The sequence below is a fragment of the Girardinichthys multiradiatus genome, chromosome 12, assembly GCF_021462225.1.
Source record: "Girardinichthys multiradiatus isolate DD_20200921_A chromosome 12, DD_fGirMul_XY1, whole genome shotgun sequence".
Lineage (NCBI taxonomy): Eukaryota > Metazoa > Chordata > Actinopteri > Cyprinodontiformes > Goodeidae > Girardinichthys > Girardinichthys multiradiatus.
The window spans coordinates 32,412,665-32,428,621 of NC_061805.1; the positions used below are offsets into that span (position 1 = coordinate 32,412,665).

General features: G+C 40.7%; 1 protein-coding gene across 3 annotated transcripts; it reads left to right on the forward strand.

Annotated features, from left to right (window-relative positions):
• The first annotated feature begins 1,155 nt into the window (after positions 1 to 1,155).
• On the forward strand, positions 1,156 to 14,943 carry usp30 (ubiquitin specific peptidase 30). 3 transcript variants are annotated; one of them, XM_047382656.1, is made up of 14 exons: positions 1,317 to 1,534; positions 5,849 to 5,958; positions 6,252 to 6,357; positions 6,532 to 6,705; positions 6,799 to 6,902; positions 8,030 to 8,128; positions 8,291 to 8,336; positions 8,423 to 8,517; positions 8,609 to 8,668; positions 9,878 to 9,964; positions 10,078 to 10,158; positions 10,234 to 10,456; positions 10,544 to 10,652; positions 13,840 to 14,943. In XM_047382656.1, exons 4-14 carry the CDS (start codon positions 6,534 to 6,536, stop codon positions 14,090 to 14,092), a joined length of 1,329 nt encoding a protein of 442 aa, XP_047238612.1. In that variant the 5' UTR covers positions 1,317 to 1,534; positions 5,849 to 5,958; positions 6,252 to 6,357; positions 6,532 to 6,533; the 3' UTR covers positions 14,093 to 14,943. The 3 variants fall into 3 exon arrangements, with proteins under 3 accessions (XP_047238611.1, XP_047238612.1, XP_047238610.1); XM_047382655.1 differs by lacking the exons at positions 1,317 to 1,534; positions 6,252 to 6,357 and adding an exon at positions 1,156 to 1,285; XM_047382654.1 differs by lacking the exon at positions 6,252 to 6,357 and having other exon boundaries at positions 1,318 to 1,534.
• The last annotated feature ends 1,014 nt before the right edge of the window (positions 14,944 to 15,957 follow it).

Genomic DNA, 15,957 nt, shown 5'->3' on the forward strand with positions numbered 1-15,957 from the left:
GTGGAGTGAGAGCAGATCCTGGGAAAGCATGCTGTGACACAAGAAGAGTTATGTAGATTTTCTGCACTGAGAGGAGTTTGTTCTGGGAGTGTGAGGCTGCCTACCAAACAGCGAGACACTTCCAGAGAGCCTCCAATTGATCACGTTTTTGTTGCATCCACTTTACCATTGCAATAATTAATGTGCTTTAGCTGAGATACCTCATCTTAGCTGTTCTCCAAAAAACTGACATGACTGTCTGCTGTTGCGTTTTTACTCTATTCATTGTCAGATAATGGATTAAACATAGCTCTATAAAATGGTCCAAGCTTGGGATATTACCAAGACCTGCTTTTAACTTCTTTACAACTTTCTCGCTGACCTGTCTGCTGTCTTCCTTGGTTTCCATTATGTCTTATGTCACTAATGTTCCCTAACAAACCTTCATGGAACAACTGGATTTAAACTAAGATTAATTTACACACAGGTGGACCATGCTTACTGATAAAGTACACTGAAGTTTAAGGCTGTAGCCTGACAAAAAAACAAAAAACGATTACGAGGTTTAAATATTTTGCAAGGCATCATAGTCATAAAAGGGAATAGGTGTAGGGGTGTTGTTGCTTTTGTCTAGGTTTTTGCTGTTTTAATGACCTGCTGAAGCCTTTGCTTGTTAAACAAGACATGTTCTTAGTGAAAATGATGTCTTTTATGTTGCAAAAGTTTAAATATATAGTAAAATGAGTAGATACTCCAGCCAACTCCTACAAATTTAAATAATTTTATTCTCACTCACTTAAAACTGTGCACATATATTTATATTATATTGTAGATATGTTTATACTGTTTAATTTGTACTGTATTGCACCGACTACGCCAAAACAAATTCCTTGTATGTCCAAAAACGTACTTGGCAATAAAGCTATTCTGATTCTGATAAACACGTTAATAATGCAATCTTCTTTAACAAAATTGGCAATATGAGGAGACAACCTCTCATCCATAGGCCTGCAGAAGCATTTGTTGTATTTATACAACATTATCAAATAAAATCTGTTTTATCGCATTCAACGATCCATTTTTCTCCAATAGTTAATTCGAGATCTTCTGTATAGTGAATTCAAATTTGAAGGAACGTCACACTTCATCACGTTTCTTGTTTGTTTGGGTGTGCTCTTGATCGAGTCCGTGTGGAAACAATCTCTTCAGGACGGTGGTTCCACATGAACACCAGGATGTTGTGGTGCAGACCAGAAAGCTCGGATAAGCTTGTGGGGGAGTTCCTTGGCACAGGACACGCAATCAGGTAAAATCTCCAAGTAGCACACAAGTTAGTGGCCCGGGTCAGATCTCAGCAGGACAGCTGAGTGTAGGTCAGTAGGCCGCCTCCGTTCGTCTATGGAGAGCGAGCACGCAGTTTGATTATTGCCTCTAAACCTCATATGTTTACTGACACTTTAACGCACTTGTCTTTATTTTGTGGAAGGCATTTGGATGTTTTACATTTGCACAATCGATATATTGTTCGTAGGGGAGCCTGGCCTCGGTGTTGTTGGTAAGTTAGCCTGAAGGCTAAAGCTAGCTCGTCTGTTTACGTTTTGGGTCGTTTTCCCCCACTGGAAAGATGAGTTAAAACAATATAATCTTAGACAGGACATTTTAAACCTGATAAATGATTTACTAAAGATCGGAGGGTGAGGATAGACTCTGGGTTGTATGTGATCAACTAGTGATAAACCCGTGATTGTCTGATATTAATAATGACACATGGAAATTAAGATTTAAATCAGGTGTAAAATTTGTGGAGTGACGTTGAATAGATAATTCACTGAATTTATTTTCTTCATGACAGTTTGTGATCTTTGATACCTTTTTGCTTATTCAAGTCAACCGGATTTCAAAATTCAGAATTTATTTTTAAATTTTTGACTTCTAGAAAAACGATTTCACAAAACAACTTGTGTTTTATAGAATCTATATTCAGGCAAGGATAATCTAGTTCTGTTTTAGCAAGTCTGACCGTGAACTAGAGCTAATCAAAGATAGTCCAGATGCCACGATACCAGTGAAAACATTTATTTTCTTAATGCTTTTAACTTTGGCACTGTGGTATGAGACTCTTATTGTATGAGTGTAAAAACCACCGCGTTAATGAAATATTTACACAGAAATCTAAAATAAAAATGTACATGATCTGGTTGCTTTTATTTCATATAAAAATACACTATCCTTCACTATGCCAACCCTTTTCTATGGCATTTTATTGCAAGGGCTTTAAGTCATAGGAATGTACAGTCAAAGGACTGATTCTAGAATTGTGCCGCTCAAGGTGGCAGCAGGTTGGAGTAGCTCTGTTACTCTTGGATTTTTTGGGGACTGTTCCTCTGGTGGTGGATACAGTTGATATTTTTTTTTTGGACGACTGTCCTCTCCGGTGTCGGATGCTGTGCAGCTTGGAAGATTTTTCTTAATACTTTCTATTTTTGGACATTTGTTATGATGCATTGCCATGGCAACGGGGTTGTTTCTTACAACCGGGAGCAGCTGATTAATATCTCAAAAGCTCAAATAATACTTCAACTACAACCCCAAATCCCTGATGAGTTGAAAAGCACACGACGTGGATGCAGAGCAGGAGCTAAGAGAAGAGAGAGAAGGAGGAAGTTCAAACCATCTCTTCTGTCGATTATGATGGGCAATGTGAGATCGTTGGGAAACAAGTTGGATGAACTCCAAGCCCTACAAAGGACCCAGCCAGAGTACCGGGCATGCAGTATTATGTGTTTTACTGAGACATGGCTCAGTAAAACTGCAGGATCATATCCCCAACTCCAGTGTCTCTCTGCCGGGCTTTTTAACCATACGAGCAGACAGAGATTTAAAGAGGAGCGGCAAATGTAAAGGAGGTGGACTGGCAGTACTTGTGAACAACAGATGGTGTCATCCAGAACATGTAACTGGGAAGTGTCAACTCTGGAGTCCAGATATTGAACTGTTGGCAATAAGTTTTCGTCCATATTATTTACCCAGAGAGTTCACCAGTGTTATTTAGGCAACAGTTTACGTTCTACCTTCCGCTGTTGCTGACACTGCATGTGATGCCATCAGCTCAGTTGTTGCTAAACCCCAATGCTTTTGTGGCAATTTCTGGTGATTTTAACCATGCTTCACTCTCTGCTACACTTCCAACGTTTCAACAGTTTGTCAGCTGCTCTACCAGAGAAAACAAAACGTTGGATTTGTTTTATGCAAATGTCAAGGACTCATACATCTCTACAGCAAGACGTCCTCTAGGGAAATCAGATCATAATCTTGTTTTTCTCTGCTCGAAATATAAGCCCCTTGTTCAGAGGCAACCTGTAATAAAGAGGACTGTGAGAAAATGGTCACAGGAAGCTGAAGAAGCTCTGCAAGGTTGCTTTGAGGCTACAGACTGGGACGCACTGTGCCAGCCACATGGAGAGGACATCAATGCCATGACTGAGTGTGTAACCGACTATATAAACTTCTGTGTGGATAACATTATCCCCACCAGAACCGTGAGATGCTTCCCCAATAACAAACCTTGGATCACCAGTGACCTGAAGGACCTGCTTAACAAGAAAAAAAGAGCCTTCAGAAAGGGAGACAGAGAATTATTGAGGATTATACAGAAGCAACTTAAAGTCAAGATAAGAGACAGAAAGGAGGTGTACAAGAAGGAGCTGGAGAGCAAGCTCCAGCAAAACAATATCAGAGATGTGTGGACAGGGATGAAGAAGATCACAGGCTTCAAGCAGAAGGATGATCAGACCGATGAATGTCTGGACAGAGCCAATGAACTGAACTTATTCTTCAATAGGTCCAGTTCAGAAACAAGCTCAGCATCCTCCTCTCCTGCTCACAGCCAAACAGACATCCCACCTTCCTTTGACCCACAGGACCCACAGCTGTCCAGTAACACCTCACATTTTTTATCTTCCACCTCAGCCCTAGACCCTTCTGCTTCTACATGTTTGCCTTCAACCATATCAGAAGATGCTGATGCTTCCTTTGCTTCCCCCTTCCACCTGTGTGTCTCAAGAAGTCAAGTGAAGATGCAACTGGAGAGACTGAATAGGAATAAGGCTGTAGGTCCAGATCATGTCAGCCCTAGAGTCCTGAAGGCCTGTGCAGAGCAGCTCTGTGGGATTCTGCAGCACCTCTTCAACCTTAGCCTGGCCCAGAAGAAGGTTCCGGTGTTGTGGAAGACCTCCTGTCTTGTTCCGGTACCAAAGAAAACTCACCCATCAGTCCTCCATGACTATAGACCTATTGTCCTGACGTCCCACATCATGAAGGTCCTAGAGAGACTCCTGTTGGCCCACCTGAGTAAGCAAACAGTAAACCATCAGGACCCCCTTCAGTTTGCTTATCGCTGTGGAGTTGGAGTTGAAGATGCCATCATACACCTGCTTCAACAAACCCACAGTCATCTGGACAAAGCCAGCAGCACTGTGAAGATCATGTTCTTTGATTTCTCCAGTGCATTTAATACAATCCAACCTCATTTGCTTTGTCAGAAACTCCAGAAGACTCAGGTGGAGGCCTCAACAATCTCCTGGATCAAAGACTACCTGACAAACAGACCACAGTTTGTGAGACTGAAGGGTTGTGAGTCTAACCAGGTAGTCAGCAGCACAGGAGCACCACAGGGGACTGTACTCTCACCATTCCTTTTCACTCTGTACACCTCAGACTTCCAGTACAAGACAGACTCCTGTCATCTGCAGAAATACTCGGATGATTCTGCAGTCGTGGTGTGGATCAGAGATGGACAAGAAGCTGAGTACAGGAAGGTGGTGGACCGCTTTGTGGCATGGTGTGGAAACAATCATCTCATTTTGAACGTGACTAAAACAAAGGAGATGATTGTAGATTTTAAGAGAAACAGGAATAAGTCAAAAAACTATTTCTATCATGGGAGAAGAAGTGGAGGTGGTGGAGGAGTATAAATACCTCGGTGTTCACCTGGACAACAGATTAGAGTGGAGATGCAACTGTGAAGCCATCTACAAGAAGGGACAGAGCAGACTGTACTTCTTGAGGAAGCTTAGGTCCTTTGGTGTTTGCAGCAAGATGCTGCATATCTTCTATAAGTCTGTTGTGGAGAGTGTGATCTCTTCTGCCATCATCTGCTGGAGAAGCAGCATCAGAGCCAGGGACTTAAAAAAGCTCAACAAGCTGATAAAAAAGGCTGGTTCTGTTCTGTGGACTCCTCTGGAACCTCTGGAGATCATTGTGGAAAGACGGATTCTTCATAAAATGAAGAACATTATGGAGAATCCTGAGCATCCTCTTCATGAGACTGTCCTACAACAACAGAGTGTCTTCAGTCAGAGGCTTCTTCAGATCTGCTGTAAGACGGAGCGCTACAGGAGATCCTTCCTGCCCACAGCCATCAGCATCTACAACGACTCTTTGAAGAAACCTTCATAATATGAGCTACAACAACATTTAATTTCCCTTTGGGATTAATAAAGTATTTTTGAATTTGAATTTGATATCATATTCTTTTGAACCTCTTCAAATTCCTTACCAGACTCATCAACTGTTATAATCTTCTTTCTGAAGGCCTCAGGCAGCTCTTTGGATCTTTCTATGTTGTTAACTCTCACTTCAACAGTCATGAGCAGCACACTACACTAAAGGTCTGAACGTTAAACAGGGCAAGGCTGAATAGACCTAGCCTGTTTTCCTAATATTGTGCAGCCCCAGTGCACACTCAGCAATGGCAAACTACAACAGAAAAACAGTCTTGGTCTGAGTAAGAATTTTATAATTTCTTCTCCTGAGTTTGTCACTTATCTCCATTCGTGTTCCTCAGTTCTCCATTTGCTTTATTTTTCAGGAACAAGATGGTAAAAAATTGGGGTGTCGTCGGAGGGATCGCGGCTGCAATTGCAGCTGGAGTATACGTGCTGTGGGGCCCAATTACTGAGAAGAAAAAGAGGAACAGAGGTAAAAATTGGTCTGAGGGGAATTAAACTGAACCAATTTTAAACTTTAACGAACTGTTATTGCATTCTTGGGGAATACAATATTGAGTATTCCCCAAGCGTCAGTATGTAACTGCTAAAGAAGCATCTGCATTGTTTGAAATGCAGGTTTTTAGAGTTCAGTTAATCTTGCTGCAGGTATGGGATCCACGTTCCCTCTATTTCATCTATTCTTTTGGTTTTTGTTTGCCAGGCATCTCACATTTTCGAGTATTGATGTTTTTTATTGTCTTATTTGCTCCTGTGTTTCATCAGCAGCACTTCCTTGTCAGCTGATTAGGAGATTAAATTGGCTTTGGAAAGTTGGCTGGCTTCTTCCCCACATAAACAATTTCCCTGACTGTTTTAAACAAGGAAAATGGTTAGTAACAATGTCAGACATGACGAAAGTACCAGCAAAAACTCAAAATTTAAAGAAAAAAGTAAAACGCGTTATACCTGAAGCTACTGTAACAGAGTGTGCATTTAAATCTACAGAATATAAAGAACACAACGCTTAAGGCTGCAATTTACTATGGTTTGTGTTTCTCCACAGGTATGGTCCCAGGTCTGTTGAACCTAGGCAACACCTGCTTCTTGAACTCTTTGCTTCAGGGTTTGGCAGCATGTCCGTCTTTCATCAGATGGCTGGAGAAGTTTTCAGGTCTGCCCTCGATCCAGTCATGCAAAGACAACCAGCTGTCCTCCACCCTGCTGCAACTGCTCAAAGGTCAGTATGCAGTGGCTGACGCTTAAAATAGGTAAGAGCATAGAGAACCTACCAATGGTTTTTTTTACCACCTCACGCTTTGTGCCGTGACAGCTCTGTCCAGTGAGGAGCCTGGAGACGAGCATGTTCTAGATGCTGGATGCCTTCTGGATGTTCTCAGACTGTACCGCTGGCACATCAGCTCATTTGAGGAGCAGGTTGAACCATACTGCTGCAGACTGTTTTCTTTTAATAAGAACTGTATTTATACTGATCATTATCATGAATATCATACTCATTGTGGATGTTTAATGATGCACCTGAACTGTTATTTTTCCAGGGTCGAATGATTAGACAACAGACGACTTCCAATATATTTAGAAACGAGACCCTACACTCTTATTATTGAATAACTGTCCTTAAGAAAGTTGCACCTCACCATGAACTTTTTAGCCATTAACATATACTCTGTGCAATGCACCAGTCTCATTGGCAGCAAAATAGACTCTCAGCATGTTGGTGCCACCACTATGCTTGACAGCTGGTTGTGTTCTTCGGTATGAAAGCCTCATCTTGACTCCTCTGCATATTCTTCTTGCCATTGTGTCTAAATAGCTCAATCCTTTTCTCGTCTGACTGTAAAACCTTTTTCTGGAAGGCATTTGGCTTGTCCACATGGGCAGCTGCAACTTTCAGTCGAGTTTCAAGGTGTCGACGTTTGAGCAGCTATTATCTGAGGATGACAGTTTGGGTCACATGGTTGAAACTTGGACATATTTGGCAGTTCCAACAGGGCTATGATTCGAAACACGCATGAACAGTGGTTCTGATTAAGCTTTCTGAATGGCTTCCTGAATGTCCTTGCCTCAGAACCTATTTAAAATGTAGACTATACTTAAATGCCTGATATTTGCAAAGAAATCGACTAATTTAAAGGAGTTCTGCATATTCTGATGAAAAGAGTGGTCAAATATTCAAGCAGAATTATGCCAGAAGCTTGTTAATGGGTTAAAAAAAAGCAGGCAGCCCATTTGCAACTTCGCCAATGGAGATTTATCTCCTGTTATGTATACATTTTAGCCTGTGTGTATCATTTAGACCCTGTGTAGGTTAGAGAAAAACAAAATGAAATCAAACTTGAGCACCATATTTTTGTTTGTTAAAAATAATTAAAGGTGTTTTTTTTAGTCATTCCACCCTGGAAAAAACAATGATTTTGAATGCATAATTATAAGCCTCAAATTAATATTACATCCATGCCAGCGATTGGTGATTGTAAACTTCTGACTGGAACAATAATTTATTGTGTGTTGTCTTAATAAAATCTAGTATCTCCTCTCTTAAGGATGCACATGAACTTTTTCATGTCCTCACATCTTCACTAGAGGAGGAGCGAAATCGGCAACCCAAAGTCACACATTTGTTTGACATTCAGTCCCTTGAGGCAAGTTCTCTCCACACCCACTAGGGATGCCAAACTGCAAAATTCACACCAATCTCTCTTTGCGGGTGCACATATTCCCATACTGTTCCCAGATCCACATGCATAGCCCTGAGTGTTTGGTAAAATGCTCTCCTACTTACTGTGTGTTTATTTTGTTTCTAGTCTCCTCCTGAAGACGATGACAAGGCTGTGGCCTGCATAAGTCGAGGTATGAGGAAAAAAAAAAGGTCTAATTGGTAAAACCAGCAATGAATGAGCTTCAGTTGTGTTTGTCTTTTTTTTTTTTTTTGGCAGCTCCTCTTCATCCGATCCCGGGTCCCTGGAAGTTCCAGCATCCTTTTCACGGTCGTCTAACGAGCAACATGTGGTGCAAGCGCTGTGAAATCCAAGTGCGTTCTTTATAACATATAGAACTAAGTAACTTACTAGTTTTAGTCATTTTGTGAATTACACCTCAACTTTGTCTTTTTTCATTTATAGAGTCCAGTGCGATATGACTCATTTGAGAGCCTCTCTCTGTCGATCCCTCTTCCTCAGTGGGTAAGCTAAAATGGCTGTAGTATTAAAATTATCCTTTACAATATTATTAATGCACAGTTTTTGTTACATTTTGTCAGGTTACATCCACAGACTTAAATTTATTGTATTGTGTAGTGCATTATTGTGAAGTGGAAAGAAAGAGATGTATGGTTCTCAAAGGGTTTTACAAATCCAACTCTAAAAAGTGGGGAATTAATATGTATTACTCTGGTACTCCTAAATAAAATCCCAGGCAGAGTTCACCTGTGGGCAATTTAAACTTAGTATAAATTAGGCCTCAGAGGGTTGCTAGACAACATTAGTGAACAAAGACCATCATGAAGACCAAGGAACACATCAGACAAGTCAGGTATAAAGCTGTGGAGACGTTTAAAGCAGGATAAGTTAGAAAATAATATTGCAAGCTTAGAACATCTCGCAGAACGGTTCAGTCCATCATCTAAAAATTGAAAGGGTATGATACAACTGCACACCTATCAATACCTAGCTGTCCACCTCCGTGGGAATGCAGGGTAAGGATAACATTAATCAGATGCAGCCAAGAGCATCTTCCAGCAATACAAAGATCCTAAACATACAGCCTGAGCTACAATTGAATCCAAAATCCAAATCCAGTTTATTTATGAAGCACATTTTAAAAAAGCAAGTTTGCCAAAGTGCTGTAGACACTACAATAAGTAAAGATAAAACAAGACATTCAACAGTTCCAAAGTTTGGGAGCTATAACAGAAAACACTCTGTCTCCTTTAAATTTATGTCCAGTGTTTGGGACTATTAAAAGCAGCTGTAGAGGAATGACATGTCGTTGTGACATCTATGAACGTATATGTTGTCAGAAACTCCCCATCCAATCTGTTGGAGCTTGAGCTGATCTGTAAAGAACAATGGGCAAAAAATTCTAATGCTAAGCTGGTAGAGACATGCCCTAAAAAAATATTCTTCTACTATTTACTCAAAGGGGCTAAATCCATGCCAAACGTTTTATTGGTAAATAACCTTTGAAAAGTATCTCTCATTTTTATTCCACTTCACAATAATTGTTTGTGTTGGTCTACCTCATAGAAGTCCAATAAAACACATGGACGTTTGTGGTTGTAATGTGACAAAATCTGGAAAAGCTCCAGCTCTGTAAATACTTTTGAAAGGCACTGTAACCCTTATCATTAACTGGTTTTTGTCTCTATTCATTTAAAATATCTTTCTCCTCAGGGTCGACCTCTCTCTCTAGATCAGTGTCTGCAGCATTTTATTTCATCAGAAACAATCAAAGAGGTGGAGTGTGAAAACTGCACAAAGGTATACCTGCTTTAGTAGCTGTAAAAAAAAAAAAAAAAAAGACCTCGCTTCTGAGCAGACATGGGGTGTGCTGGTCGACCTTTGATCTCGATTGTCTTTACGTTGTTCTCAAGCTTCAACAAGGAACGACAAGGAACGGGCAAGTTTTAGAAAGCCAGAGGACAGCATTTGTTAAACAGCTGAAACTTGGAAAGGTATTTGTAATCCGTTTTTTTTTTTTTTACTAAATAAAGGAAGAATAACTGTAACCCTTGTTTCGTATCCTTTAGCTCCCTCAGTGCCTCTGTATCCATCTACAAAGACTGACGTGGTCCAGCGAAGGAACCCCCATCAAAAGACAGGAGCACGTCCAGTTTACAGAATATCTATCGATGGATTGCTACAAACACAACAGCTCCACACAGAGGAGTCAGTGGCTCACATCTGCTCCCAAAGCCATAAAGACAGAATGTTTGGATGATTCCACAGAACGGCTGAAAGCTAATGGGACCGGTGCGTTGGAATCCCCAGGTGTTTGTTTTATCAGCATCCTTTTCCCTTCGCTTTTTCTCACTTCACGCTTGTACTTTCTTGTTCCAGATGCAGAACATCATAACAACAACAAACCTTTTTCTAATGGAACCGGTTCGTCTGTATTTCTTCTCTCTTGTGGTTTGAACCCACAGCTCGGCCTCACATATGACTTCAGGTATACTCAATAACAGGCGGAGGGTGCCCACTTATCAGGAAACAGTGGAACCTTCGAATACGAACACGTCTTTATTTGTAGACCACTTTTAATACAGATAAAGTGTAACGACAAGTGATTAACAAAGGTTAAAATCAGACATACGCAACACAATAGAACTGATCTAATTCAGTAAACACACACAAGATTAAACTGATAAATAAATTGGGGTAACACATTTTGAAGAGATACTCCCCACAAAATTAACATGTAGCAATGCCAACTTAGGGTTAACTTTAGTTTTTAATGCAAAGCTGCAAAAGCAGAGCTTAATAAACTCAAAACTTGACGAAGTAAGCCTCTTAACTTGAGAGGACATATAAAAACATTTGCTTACAGAACTTCAATGTTGTTTTTGCTGTAGAATTTAAAGAAGAGGTAATTCTACATAGTGGTAAAACTTGCCGTCTTTGTTTAATTTTTTTTGTTAGGCCCGAGCAGGAAAACTGCAAGGGCCTATTGTAATCGCAAGAATTCTTATTCTTTGTTTGTTTGTTTTTTCCGTTGCGTCTTTGCGGGGCAATATGGGGACTTTGCCGTGCACCAAAACTCACCAAATTTTACCCACAATTGTCCCCCGCGTGAAATTCTTGATCCTTAATGTCGTCGTAAGTGGGCGTGACCAAACCACTTAGCCACGCCCCCAAACGTGAGATAGGCCGAACCGTAAGTCGTAGAGATCTGAAATTCGGCACACATCAAACCAAGAAAAAAAGTCTCTAGGGGTATGCCCTAAAACGCACAGGAAGTCAGCCATTTTGGGTCAAAGGCCAATTTTTGGCTGTTTTTCACTTTTACTCACCTTGAACTTTAACAAACTCCTAGGGATTTTGAGCTATCGGCTTCATATTTCGTCAACATGCAGTTAAGGGGGATTAAAAGTTAACAAAATCCTGAGTTTTCGGCCATGTTTAGGGGATCTGGCCGGGACACAAACTTGGCGTTCGCGCCCAAACTAAAAAAATGCAATAACTTTCCCAACAAAACGCCAAATCACACCAAAGGTGGCATGAAGGAGGACCTTCGGGTTCTCGACGATCCTATGGGGTCATATGCTGACATCATCAAAGCCACACCCCTCAGAACAGGAAGTCACTTTTTTCACTTGGAAAGGTGCCTCTCTGACCCTCTTGACCCAATCAACTTGAAAGTGTGTCAGAAGACAGATAACTAGTGGGTCTAACTTCGTTTGAAGCACAGTGACGTTTCATAAAAGGGCGTGGCCATGGCGGCGCAGCGAAATCAGACGTCACGCAATGGCCATACGTTTGGCTCTAAATTCCACATATATCATCTGATCTGCACCATGTGATTGAACCTTGTCCAGTCCCCAACAGAGATCTGATGACATATTTGGTGGGCGTGGCCTAATTTGTCTACAGCGCCCCCTAGAATATTTTAAAAAATCAGCCCCAAGCCATGCTTTGACCGAGGAATCTGAAATTTGGTACACATATGTAACTTGTCAGGACCTACAAGAAAGTCTCTTGGAGCGTTGGTCCAAACCCCACAGGAAGTCGGCCATTGTGGATTGAAGTTGCCATTTTGATCCCATTTTTGCTGTTTCTAGCCCGCATATCTGAGCGAACTCATCCTACAGCTTTTGACTTAGAGACTTGAAAATCACTCAGTAAACTCTTCAGGCATTGGGGATCAAAAGTTATCAAAAGCTTTTTGATACATGAAAGCATGTGGGCGTGGCCTCGCCTCAAAATATGACTTCTCGCCATAAAAGACGAAATTGATATAGCTGCTACAAGGAAAGTCACAGAGACCTGAAACCTTCTGGGATTGATCTGCCTCGACCCTCAACAATATTCACTGATCAGATGCTGACATCATTCAAGCCCCGCCCCCTGAGAACAGGAAGTGTCATGTTTTCCTTTAGAGAGTCAATGTTTGTTGTTCTTCACCTAATCAATGTGAAACTGTCCCAAGTAACATATAACATGATGGTCTTAGACAGTCGCCAGTACTGACTGTTTTAGCTTGAGGGTGAGCCTATGATGGCGTGGCGAATTCTGATGTCACGCCACTGCCATATGTTTGGCTCTAAATTACGTATGCATGGTCCGATTCACTCCAAACCAAATATGCTTGATCTTTGTCAGCCCCTAAACACCTCTATTACATTACATTGTAAGCGCCACCTAGGACATTTCAACTGTTCTATCTCCCTCATACATCATCGGATCCACATGAAATGTAGTATACATCATCATGTAGTATACATGTTGCTGAACATGTTGCCACCGTCAGTTCATGACATCATTTCAGCTCCGCCCACTAATAAAAAACTCAGCGCAGCTTCCATCTGGAAGGTCGGATTTTCCCCAAATTTTAAATGCTTTTCGCCAGATGAGAACTCTGCACTACAGAAGATCATATGGCATGTCGCTCAAAGTCCCTCCTAGTGGTGATGTGTGGAACCTAATGGCAGCCTCTTCGATGCCAGACTCCCGCGGTCGCTGCACAAGCCGAGTTGCGCTGTTGTGCGAGGGACTTCAAGGCTGCTTGCAGCTTTAATATTTATTTTGGTTTTAAGCTATTTTCTGTAGATTTCACTTTACCCCCTGTTTACATTGATTGTGGTTCTGTTCCCTTCTTGGACCAGAGCCAAACCAAAATGAAACTGAGCATCCTCCTGCTGGAAGATGTTTAATTTACTATTAATCATATTTCCATGCACCAGACTATGAATATATTAGAGAAAATAATTTCAAATCGTTAGTTGTCAAAAGGGTGACAAATTGACCTGTGGTTGGTTTAAAACCTCCTTTGGGAGATGGTTCCTTTTAGTTCCTAAATAAATCTGGGCACAATAAGACCAAAACTGCAAAGGTGTAAAGTGGCAAATGGCTGAAATTAACATCATCTGTTTAACTCTTAGAAAGCAGAGCAGTGTTTTTAACATAAGTGTTATATATTAGCATTTATAGCATAAATTATAATGTATATGATTTTTTTTAAATGATGATGAGTATGTTTGACATTGTTGGAGATGGTGATCTGCAATTTGTTTTATAAGTGATACAGTTCAAGAAAGTGGAGCACGCTGTACTTTGTCTCATCTGTAGGGATGCACAAGTTGGACGTGTAGATATTTTCAAACCGAGCTGATGTCCTGATCTCGTTGTGTTTCCTTCAGGTCCACAGAGTATTTATTCCAGCTTACCGCGGTGTTGGTTCACCATGGCGACATGCACTCAGGACATTTCGTCACCTACCGCCGCAGCCCTCCTTCGCACTGCAGCGCCTCACCCTTCAGCTGTCAGTGGCTTTGGGTGTCAGACGACTCTGTGCGGAAAGCCAGCCTGCAGGAGGTGCTGTCTTCCAGCGCATACATGCTCTTCTACGAGAGAGTGCGAAATTCAACCCCCAGCCAGCGATCGGACGAGTAGTTGGGACCTCACAGCCTGATCGAGCTCTGCCTTTTGCAGTAACTACATGGTTACCAACGGCTAGCTTTTTGACTGTAGTTTTGCACCGATTGTCACAGCGTTGGCGTAATGGACACCTCCTGCTGCTCAGATGCTCACAGAAGGAAGCTGGTAATCCCAAAGATAAAGACCCTGCAGGATTTCTCTCAAGTATCATTGGTCATATAAGCTAATTTTCTTTACCACATTGAATTGTTTCCTGTAACGGACAAAAGGAACTGGAATACCTGACAGAGCCCTGTGATTACACTGTTGAGAGGAGTTTTTAAAATTATTTTTGTTGGCTTTGTAATCATGTAGTGGTGTGTATATATGAATGAAATATGACTTCAGATGTTCCCATTAATGTGCCCAAATTTCCTAAAATTACAGATACAAAATAAGTTAAAGAGATGTTACTTAAGAGCTGTTACACATTAGAAAACACCAGTTTAAAAAGTCTCAGCTCCACCTCTGTTGTTTAATTACCATAATCATTCCCAACAGTGGCTGAAAGCTGTTTTCCACTGAAAGGTTCAGCTAATGTACTGCCATTATAAATCATCCATATGCTCTAGATTGTAGACCTGCATGGTTGAAGATAAAGTGCCATGTTGTTTTTAAAGTTCAGAAACTATTAGGACTATCCTATGGGAGATCTTACCTGAAAGTATGATGCAAACAAACCATGGTGTCCAGGTTCTACAGATTCTTTGTTGGCTCCCTTAACAAAACATGATCCTGTGCAGAGGCTTCTAGGTAATGTTTTTAAATTCTCAGCAGTAGATTACTGCAGTTTCCTACCAAACCAATAAAGTTTAAATGCAAAAGTGCCTCTTTGAATGTTTGCACTGATGTATTTTCATGTCTTTAAAGGTGATTGTTTTCAAATGTAAAAACAAAAAAGTTTACTTTTGTGTTTTATTAAAGTAAGCTTGTAGTGTTTTTAAACAGATTGCTGAAAATGCAACCAAATCAACATAACCTTATAATGCATTAGGATATGCCTTTGACCAAAAGACTTTGAAAAAAGTCTTTAGGATTTAAAATTTAGAAAATAATATTTTTAATGTAGAAATATGTTTTAAAACTGGAACAAATTAAGTGCGACAAAGCCCTCACTGTAAGCCCTCTAAACTGCACAACAGAGCCCAATTATTCCATGTCATTGAGAACTGCAATATGGTTTTGGTCTACTTGTGGAATAGCTTTGTTTAAAAATTCTATCGAACATGTTTGATATAATTTTTTTCAAGCAGAACTGTGCACTGACCCTAAAACCACAGCTGGGTTATTCAGTTTAAATTCACTTCAAAAACACTATATTAATCCTGAAGGAAAGTAAATGTTGTAGCTCATATTATGCAGGTTTCTTCAAAGAGCCGTTGTAGATGCTAATGGCTGTGGGCATGAAGGATCTCCTGTAGTGGTCTGTCTTACAGCAGATCTGAAGAAGCCTCTGACTGAAGACACTCCGTTGTTGGACAATAGTCTCATGAAGAAGATGCTCAGGGTTCTCCATAATGTTCATTTTATGAAGAATCCTCTTTTTTTGAAATACCTGGCTCTGATTCTGGTACCCCAGCAGATGATGGCAGAAGAGATCACACTCTCCACAACAGACTTATAGAAGATATGCAGCATCTTGCTGCAAACACTGAAGGTCTAAGCTTCCTTAAGAAGTACAGGTCCTTCTAAAAAAATTAGCATATTGTGATAAAGTTCATTATTTTCTATAATGTAATGATGAAAATTTTATATTCATATATTTTAGATTCATTGCACACTAACTGAAATATTTCAGGTCTTTTATTGTCTTAATACGGATGATTGTGGCATACAGCTCA